At 32.1% G+C, this 10,870-nt stretch overlaps 1 protein-coding gene across 1 annotated transcript in view; it reads right to left on the bottom strand.

Annotated features, from left to right (window-relative positions):
• Positions 1-1,523: 1,523 nt before the first annotated feature.
• The window catches only part of LOC129233883 (mitotic checkpoint protein BUB3-like), a 42,630-nt gene continuing 33,283 nt past the window's right edge, over positions 1,524-10,870 (bottom strand). The window contains exon 6 of the mRNA XM_054867812.1: positions 1,524-1,903. Coding sequence (XP_054723787.1) covers positions 1,524-1,903 — 380 coding nt within the window. The remainder of the gene's footprint in view (positions 1,904-10,870) is intronic.

The raw sequence follows: 10,870 nt of genomic DNA, 5'->3' as shown, positions 1-10,870 counted from the left end.
TACCATAGTAAAGCATGTGAGGATTATCTTTCAATAAAATCATCCACGCTGTTTTATAAAATCAAACTTTTGGAAAGCATATGTTAAAAATGGAAAAGGTGGTTTTTCATCTTTCTTGTCTGAATAGAACCAGGATTTTATTTTTTCTTTCAAGATTTGAAAGCAGTGTAGTACTAATAGGATAACAAATTCCACATAACCAAAAAAAAGAAAGAAAAAAACAAAGATCAAGGTGCGGGTTGTACTTTTTTTTTCTGGCTGTTTCCACTTGCTGACCTGTTTTAACCTTGCAGCCCTACTCACTGAGTTTCAATCAGTTCGTCCTCATTCAGCTATGTACAGAGGTTGACAGTTCATTTTTACATTCATTTTAAATTAAAATTGTTAGCTTTCAAGCACGCTAAATGTCACCATTTGAGTATGAAAAGTAAATTTGAAATTTTGCATAAGTATGATAAGTTTCCTAACTGTAAATAGCGTGATGCTGCAATTAAATTGGGGACTTCTCAATGTTTACTTTCAAATTCTGTTGCTATGTCAATATTTTAAGACCCTTTGGTTTTTAAAAATTTGTACATTATGTAAGTTAAAATGTCAATTGATTTTGCAACAGTAAAAATAAAATATAAACAACCGTAATTTATTTCTTCTTTTGAGCATTTAAACTTTAAAACTTTTTTTTTTTTTTAAGTGTAGCCATGCCATTTTATAAAATCAGCGGCATTATAAAATCAAATATCCTCAGAATGAATGTGATTTTAACGAGCAGCGGGCACTGTATTCAATAAATCAAATGCGCGCAGTATCTAAATTAGTATCTGCAATTGAATTACTTTTTTTACAATCTTTCATTCAGGCTTCCCATAATAATCATTAATTTTTTTCGTTACAATATTTTGAACGAAAAACAGGTTCCATTTTGTTAAAAAGTAATTTTTCTTTTAAAAAGACATCTAAAACTTTATACAAAGCAAAAGTCTATTGAACCGTTTTGAAACTGTCCCTCTGCAGAAATAAAAGCAATGATGGGAAAAGTTAGATGCCAAATAAAACTGAAAATTATTTCCTTCCCTTAGTCTTCATTGCTGGAATTTTTAAGAATGTGCTGCTTGAACTTTTATGTTGGGTTCATTAAAAAAAAAATTAGGATTGTAAAAGCAACTAGAAAATTATATAGTTTGTATAGAAGCTTTCTCTGTGCTAGTAAGTTGTATATAAAATCAAAAAAACTCTTAAACTAAAGGTTCATAAAACCAAGCGTCATCTGCATGATATCCCCATCCACCATGAATTAGAAACAAATTTATAAATTGAGATGACTACAAAACTTGTTTCTTGAGCTCATTACAAACCTCCAAAACTTATTTCTTGTACTCGTAACAAATGTTAAGAACATGATCTTTTTAATCAGTATAAAATGATAACCTGATAAGAAAAACAGGTTACGGCATGAACTTCCAAGCTTCGTGCACATTTAAATATAACAGTATGTATGCTTCTTGTTAAAAATAATGGTTGGATAACTATTTTGGCTTCGTCTCTTGATCTGTGACAGTTTTGATGTATATGGTATGTGTTGCATTATCTGGCGCAGCTTCTGCTTCATAAATGAACGAAGATGCAATAGCCAGTGCTGTGCCATCAGGACTGAATGCTAATGAAGAAATGTGTGTTGGATAGCGATGAAACTGGCAAAGCCTTTTTTTGTTGAAGCCATCCCAAATGTTCACGAAACCATCGGAGCCACCAGTGGCAAATGTGTTGTAACCACTGTGGAATGCAATTGTATTGACTGGATAAATCATTTCAACACCATTATTTTCTTTAATGCGATGACACTTGAAAGCGTACTTCTTTTTTTGAACTTCTGTACTGGGATCTAGGTACTCCACAGCTACACGTCCTGAAAGAATCAAAGCCATTAATAGCCGATGCATCATAGCATCTGATGGTGCCACCCCAAAGTATCATATGAATAGATTTTAAAATACAACAAGATTTAACATGCAATTTTGTTCAAAGAGCATAGTCCAGGAAATAGTTAATACTTTACTTGTAAGTTGGACTTGTTTAAAATAAATGCTTTCCTTTTCTTAAGAAAGCAAAAGGGTGCAATTTATAGCGATGGCCATTCACACAAATACTGACCAAATAAATAATTAATACACATATAATATGTGAAATAAAAACCTTATTTTGTTCAAGATTAACTTATGATCATGAAATCTTAAAACATTGATCAACTATTTTACTTAACTTATTCAGTTAATATTATAAATTAAAAATACAACAAAGCACCACGCATATAACTCTTTCAAAGGACTCTTTTTTACACCTACAAACTTTAGCAAGTAATACTGATTATTATAAATTTAACACCTCTAATAAAGAGAGTAAAAACGTACAAACATAAGATCAAACTTCTAAAAATTATTACACAAATAAAAAAAATTATCAAAGAGCAATAACATTTTTAAAGCATTTAGTGTTATGCAATTGTGCGACATTTCTATGAAAATAACAGAACATGAACAGAGTTTTTACAAACTGCATTCCCATTTTCTTTCTTTTCTGTTTTTTGTATATTTATTTATTTATTTATTTATTTTTTTTGTTAAAAACAACGGCGCTTAGAGTGCAAACTGAAAGGGAGTTCATGAAACTTTTTTTGCTAATTCTACTTTTGCAGGTGGTAGATACATGGATAACCTGTCTCAAAGTTAACACGTGTATAGAAGCTTCTCAAATTCCTAGGGTACAAAAAACCGCTACTCCTTTTTATAACAATTTTAGGACAGATGATTTTTAAACAGAGGGGCACAGTACACGAAAGGAATCTTGTTGACCCCCCCCCCCTCCCCAGAAGATGATTTTACCCCCTTATTCAAGTTTTTTTCCCGTTCCATAAATTATGGGTGCCTTATACAAACTAAATGTTGTAGTTTGGTTCTTCTTTCACTATCTTTTCTTACTATTTTCTCTCAATGAAAATTCCTTCATTTGTTGGTGCTGAGTTTTCCTAATTTGCTGGTCTTTGTGAAAGGTTTTGATGACTCCTGTTACAGGATTTGTAACATTAAATAGATAAGAGGGAAAATCATTGCCATAGGAAATTGGTCATTATTGGAGGTAGTTGCTACATAGAAGTGACTGCTCTGTGACGTACTCCTTTCTACGTGTCCCTATTTGTGGCCAACCTGGCTAGGTCACTCAAGATTAACAGACAGTGCTGCCCAGTCTGTGCAATGAATAGGCTAAGACACCGTTAAGTCCTTTGGCAGTGTCGCACTTTTGAAGGCCAATTATCACGGTCGCGTGTGATCTTGTGCCATGATGCCGAGTGCAGTGGGCAGTTGTAGACTTTTTTGGTCAAGCAAATCAAATCTCTTCCTGACTTAGCTAGGATCGCAGTGCCAAGAAGTCAACCAATAAAAAAAATTAAAGTGGCACGGGCATGACTCTTGTTGGGTTCCTGTTCCAAAAAAAAATTTTGGATTGAGGAGACGACACCAGGACTCCGTGGAGTTGGGAAAAACATCAGTGGTCTCATGTACCTGGTACAGGACAAAATTTCTAGAAGTGCCGAACTGTGTTCCAGAGGCACAATTGTTGTAGTGCCGTATTATTATTACGTACAAACTGTTCGTAATTTCCTGCAAAGTCCTCCGTTTGAGGCAAAGTGTAGACGAAGAACCGATTATGTTCATTTTTGGTGAATACGACTGTAAATCGTGTAAATATTCGTATATGAAAATAGTCCAGATTGCACTAATAAGTTTCTAATCCCAGAAAACTAAGTTGTTACTTGGCAATGCGTAACATAACCATTCCACTATGCCCCAACTCATATAAGTTTCATTGTATAAGAATTGTTGCAAACCACAATACTGAGGAAAGATCAGCAGAATCTAAAATTAGTATGATCTCAGCAAATGATTAAAAGTTAAGAGAAGAATGAAGAATTTTCTTAATCATAACCTATATATGAGAACACTTTTTTTTTTAATTGAATTTAATACCGGTACTTTTTCTTTCCTTTTTGCATGGCCATTCCTCACTACTTCACTTCTCACCTATCAAGAAAAAGGTTATTTATCTTCTGTAAGTGTTTTCTTCTTATTAAATTCGGAAGCAGCTTGCTGTCATTTGCAAATGAAGCAATGTGCAAAATTTTCCGTGCAACAAAATTCCAGTACGAAATTGGAATTGTAAAGTTATGTTTGAATGAATCTGAAATTTATCAAAGAAGAAAAACATCAGAAATTGTATTGTGTCAAACAAAAAATATACAACTACATAATTGAATGTTTGACCTCAAAAATTTTCTAGAAAAATGTCCTTCCCACATGACTACTCATGCCCATAATTAATGAAAGGTCTTGTTATACATTTTAATCATTGCAAAAAAAATTGCAGAACATTATCACCAAAATTTTACAAAAGAATAGATAAGAAATGGCTTGCAAGCTCTTCATTTGGAATTTTTTCCAGCAGAGGGGAGACAAAGGGTGTGTATTCAATGCAAATTTTATCAGAAAAACAACAAAAACCACTCCCCCATATGTGTAAAAACAATGTTTCAAAGCGGGGGGTTGCAATTGACTTCCCTTTTGGATCTAATCCCGCTAAATGGTGGGTCTGATGGCTTGTGTATTCAAAATCCAATGAAATGCTTTTTTTTTTTTTTTTGTGTAGATTATGGTGGGGTAAAATAGTTATTTTTGATAGATTCACATTTGAAGTTTTATAGCACAAAAGCGTTATAGTTTTCCTTGTTTAAGAAAAGTTACATTTTGACATTATGTTCATATTGAATATTTCAATGATTTTTTTGGAAAACAATTTTGCATTTTTAATTAACAAAAAATATTCACAAAAGTTTTGACCTATTTTACCCCATGATGGGCTAAAATGGGTCATCAAGCTATTTTAAACATATGTAGGCTTGGATATAATTACAATAAACAAACACAAAAACATTGTACTAAGCAATTAATATTCATAATTTAAATTAATGTTATTGAAGCAGAGTGAAAATTGAATTATCGAATATTTAAAAGCCTTTTTCACAATATTAGCTTTCTTTTGGGGGGAAAGTTAAAAAACTGCAATTCTTGATTTTGTTAAACAATTTGTATTTCTTTGTTGTCAACAATCAGGGGCGTGCACAGGGGGTGGAGAGGGGCCACCTATTGAAAAGAAATATAAGAAATGTATATTAAATACAGTTATCCATGGTTAATTTGTTCCATGTAGTATCGAAACCATGTTATACGTGACTTTTTTTTATAAATTTTTTTTTTACTTATTTTTTAACCTAATTAATCATGTACACATCATAGATCATGTCACCGTGTACCATGTTATATCAAAACCATGTTCCGTGTTATATCGAAACCGTGTTATACAAGACCTTGAAATAATGTAAATCAAGGAATGTGTCCCCTGTTATATCGAAACCAAGTCATAAGGTATAAATATTATAATAGCTGAAATTTCGGTTCAATAGAGCATACAAACAAAAACTGGTAACTGGAACATGCAAAGACGCACTGATTTAAAAATAAGATTTGTTATAAAGGATAAAACTTAATTATTTTGCATACCTGAGGTTAAAACTGTTATGCACAACAAGAAAAAACTTTATTTGCTAAGAACAAAACGCATTCTATAAGAAAAAAAATCTGGCTTTTCTATAGCAATAAAGTTTGTCTGAGCAACAACAAAATAAAATCATTCTATTTATTTTATTTCAAATTCTGTTTCGACTACATTTTTTATTTATCGTTTGCCAAATTTTGCTTATGTTTAATCCTAATGTTATTTTCTTACAATGTATTGGAAACAAAATAATATTCACCTTTTCGCTTTTAGAACACTGATGAGAAAAATCAAGTATGTATTTAAAAGTTGAAAGTTAGTGTTATACGGGGAAACCAAACTTTTGAGCCCAAGACACAATTTTTCGTAAAAGTTTCATAAAAACCAAGTAAAAATTTATTAGTTATTATCATACATTTTTTAACAGTGTATTGAACAAAAATTGAATTTTTTCTTTTAAAATTCGTGTTACATCAAAACCGCGTAGTTATGAGTTAAAGTTTTGTACCGTGTAATATCGAAACCGTTTTATAATAATAGCAAATTTGGTACTATGTTGTACGAGGGAGGTCTGTATAAGAATAAATGATTGGAACTCATTAGAGCCTAGCACGAGTTACGTAAAAAAAGATAGTACATTATATCAGTGTTTGAAAACTCATCATACACAGATACAACCAATCCTTTTTTAAAGAGAAGAAATTCTCCACTTAGTTTTGATGCTGTCAGCATGGTCAGATTACTAAACAACCTAACTAGCCATGGTCTAGGGCCTAAGGCTTCTGATTTTAGAGGCCCCCAAATAAGTAAAATTCTTCAAGATTTAGTCTATTTCAAAAAAAAAAGTAAGTAAATTGAGATTTTATCCTATATTCCCTTTTTTTTTTCTGTTTATTTAAACGGACAGTTAGCCTATAAAAGCTGTTGCGCATTAAACCTAATACAACCAATTGGTGTTGCTTAAATGTGGGACGTTCTGTGCAAGTGAGTCATTTTCAGCAAGTGTTTGAACGACTCAAGTGGGCCCTCTCGATTCCTCATGAATGTTTGTGTTTTTACGGTTTTGACTTCCGAGGACCTAGCAAAAATAGTCTGGCCTAGGGCCCTTCATTATCTTGGGCCATGTCTATCAGTAGCTCATTTCTAAGGAGGGAAAACATATTTGAAGTTTAGAATAATGCTGATTGATGGTTGCAAGGGACTCCTAGGAGATGAATGATGCCTAGAAGTCCTAAGCTGCTAAAGGCAAGCTCTTTGCAAATATCGGGATTGGGGGCTCTGTTCTTTTCTCGTCTAGTCTCACTAGCAAGAATTACAATCTTACAACAAATAGTTCCTACAGTTGCATTTTCAGAACTCAATATTCAATAGTGAAAAACTTTCAGAGAGCAGACCCCAGACAATTCTCGGGGATATCCCTTGATCCTAACTAGGATGTCACCACAGAAATTGTATTTGGAGAGCTTATGGAATAGAGCTCATGAAGAGCATACTTTTAGCATCTTTTTTTTTTTTTAAAGCAATTAAATGTATGAAAAAAAATTTTTGAGTATTCATTTCAACGTTTCATAAATTGTTGACTAGATGAACCTCTTCAAGCAAGCATAACCAAACAAACAGCAACAACTGAAGAATGTACAAAATGGATATTAAAAGCTTCAAATTCTATTTGTAAAGTACCATTCTTTAATATGCAGTTCCAAAAGCGACAAACTTGTAAAAACATCTGTTGGTTTAAACAGGTTAAAATCTTCCTTATGTAACTATTTGGTGGGGTGGGGGGAAGTGTGAAGAATACAAATTGAATGAGGTGTGAACTATATGCAGGGGTGAAGGCGTAAACAATATGGAGGAGAGGGGGGCGCCATTAAGGTCATTTGTGACGGGTCTCAAAATTTCTGTGTACGTCCCTGATCAACATGTGTGATTTGTCCTATAAATGTTATCATAGACTTTTCCTTTTTTCTCAGAGACACAGCTTTTACAAGTAAAAATTTTTATTTTTCTTTCTTTTGACATTTTGAGCAGTTTGTTAATTACGCTGTTTTTTAGTCACCTGGTTTAGTTGGAAAGGAAGGACAGATGCTATATTAAGATCTAAAGTTGATGATGTAGATTCTGGTGGTTATTTTTTGTTATCACTGCTATTTTTTAATTTAAATAAATGTGTAAATAGAATAATTTAAGAGTGGTAGTAAACTAAAGATTGTTTACTTTTTTTCATATAAGTTGCAGGAAAAACATGACAAATTTGATATAAAAACCTGCTAAGCTTAACTATGAACCATTTTACCCCAGCAACAATTGAACTAAAACACACACAGAAAAAAATAATCAGTATTTTCTTATCTGGCTGCTTTTAGAAGATCTGATAAGCTTCTGCTGTAAGGAACTTTGATTTGTGATTTAATAAACTACAGAAGATTTTTAGAAATTTATTAACTGTATGTATTGCAAAACAATATCTGATGCTTATACAGTCATCCCCATTTAATTGGGTACCGGATAATTGAATATCCCACTTACAGGAATATGAATCTGTGGAACAAAAAAAAAATTCTTATAGCAATAATGTTAAATTTCCCCGTTTAAGCAGCTCTTTCTCATCTCACTTAATTCAAAGTTTCTTCAGCAATAACTTTTATTACTGTCATAATAATAACCATAATGTGCAAATTAAATAATATTGTATGAGTGGCAACAGATATAGATAAGTTTGAAATTAAGAAAATGGCTAGGGTCAGGTGGGGTAAAATGGGTAGTGGGGTAAAATGGGTAGTCAAAATATATGGTTTTAAAAACAAATTATTTTGAATTAAATTTGCCTTTTTTTGAGTGGGACATTATACTTGGCTGTTCTGAATTCTATTTCACAAAATATATTTTATCAATAGATTATTTTTTAATGAGAGGTAACACTTTAAATTGAAGTAGATAAATTCAAGCCGCCTGTTGTCTACTTAAACTTCTATCTCCAGCTCCTGATTTTTGAGAAATTTTTATTACTGTGTCATAATATCTTTAGTTGGACATTTTTGTTGCTGCTTCAACTTACAGGGAAGAAGAAAAAAAAAATTCTATTTTTAATCTCATATTTTGAAAATGGGGTAAAATGGGTATATGGTTAGGCTCATCATTCCAGCAAGTTGTTTTAAAAGATTTAGCATATTTTCCTTTAAATGAATATTAATTCATTTGTGGTTAATTTATAATGATTTAAACGTAAAAGTATGCAATGCCATGACTTTATGAAATAAACTTAACTCCATCATAAAAAATAATAAGAACCCAGCGGTATACTTATTCTAGAGTTTGTGTGCACTTGCGCACAAAATACCCATTTCCTCAGAAATGCTGGGCCCAGCCTGTTGCTGGTCGTCACATTAGTATTTCATTGCAATCAGACGCTACCAATTTCTCTAATGTACCTTTAAATTCTCAGAACACATCTTCGTTTCAATCCGAAAAATATACGTCATAAAGCACGATTGCGTCACCTTATAAAGATTTGAAAAGTGCAATATTGTCTGCAATTTCAATAAGAGCTTTGATTTGACAACTACCTGCATGAGTTATTTAAAACAACTTAAATGTATGCTGGCAAATACAGGAAGTATTGACAAAGATGTTTTAGGAAGGCTAAGAGTTGAAAGTGAAAAAAATAATGAATTAAAAAACAAGAAAATAAAAATAGTGGAAAAAGAAAGGCTCCATTCAGAGGAAGTATCTGGAATAGACTGCTAAAAATATGCTTATGAAGCAAAGTTTAACCACAGGTGCCTGGGTATAAATATTACGCTTAGAGGAAACAAGCAAGAAAGAATTTAGTGGCAAATATATGGCGGTTGAGGGAAATATTATGAGATGAAATATTTTTTAAAAATCCAAGATGGGGGATTTTTTTTATTTTTCCTGATATAAACATGGATTTCATTGAAAAACATCAAATAATAAAAAAATTTAATGAGCCAGAATTTAACTATATAGGCTATTACTTTTTTTTAAGAATGACAAGTATGGATATCATGCATTGAAAGAAACCTTATTAATATTTTGTCAAATTTACTGTTTGCACTATTTTTTAAAAATTAAATAGTTAAATTTTGTTAACTGACTCTTAAGTCTATATTATCACACTGCAATGAACAAATAGTATGCGTTTTTATCGCTTCTTAGACTTCAATACCCATTTTACCCCACAGGCTACCCATTTTCACCTGCATGGGGTAAAAGGGTATAGAAAACATATAGTCATAAACACTCCTCTGAAAAACAAATTTGTATCAAATTATGTATGAAAATCATTTAATTCTACTCATAACATTTGTAATGTATACATAACACAAAAAAAAAATTAGAAACAAAATATTTTGACAAAAATATTTGAGTCAAAATCCAAAAGTAGGCTATTTTATACCCATTTTACCCCACCTGACCCTAGTTAGATACATAAAATTGTATGTTGAATAAAGATGCATCACCTTTAGTAATTAAGTGCATTTCCTAATACAGTCAGATCCCGCTACAACGCGATCCGACTTACGCGAAATGGCTATAACGCGAGTTTTTCATGAGAAATGATTTTTTTTTATTGTGGAAACAAATTGCTCGCCTGCAACATGAAATTTTTTGAAAAAGGAGCAGTGGAGCATTAGAACGGGCATTGTTGACGCTAAAGCAGTAAATATTAGTTTTGCGAATGGACTTTCACCCCTTTAGCATCGGTGAAAGCAGAAGTTCACAAAATGTATTAGTTTAAACAACGCTTTGCTTGTTTATACAAATAACCGCTCCAATTCTTAAGGGGTTTTTTATTATTATTTTATTTTACATATCAACGTTGATAAAATAAAATGGCTCCCAAACGCGCTTTTTCGTCTAAAGTTGGGGAAAGTGAAAAGAAAAAGAGAAAGTTTCTGACCATTAAAGAAAAGGTCAAGATTCTCGATATGCTTGAACAATTAAAAAGTGCTTCGAAGATAGCGCGACAATTGGATATGAGTGAATCTTCGATACGTACAAGTCAAGAAAAGGAAATCCGTAAAAGTTCAGAACTTAGTTTTAATACTGAAGCTCGCAGATTTGTGTCTGAACAAAATAGAAACATCATGAAATTAGAAGCTGCTTTCATTGTGGCTTAAAAAGGCTAGAAAGACGAGTGTTCCCACACTGCATAGACCATCATTTTTATCATTTTAAAAATTATAATTAAGCTTATGATATCTATTGTTCAGTACTATTATAATGCAGTAATGTACTTAATGTAAGT

The sequence above is a fragment of the Uloborus diversus genome, unplaced genomic scaffold, assembly GCF_026930045.1.
Source record: "Uloborus diversus isolate 005 unplaced genomic scaffold, Udiv.v.3.1 scaffold_771, whole genome shotgun sequence".
Classification (NCBI taxonomy): domain Eukaryota; kingdom Metazoa; phylum Arthropoda; class Arachnida; order Araneae; family Uloboridae; genus Uloborus; species Uloborus diversus.
This window is presented reverse-complemented; position numbering and strand designations above follow the sequence as displayed.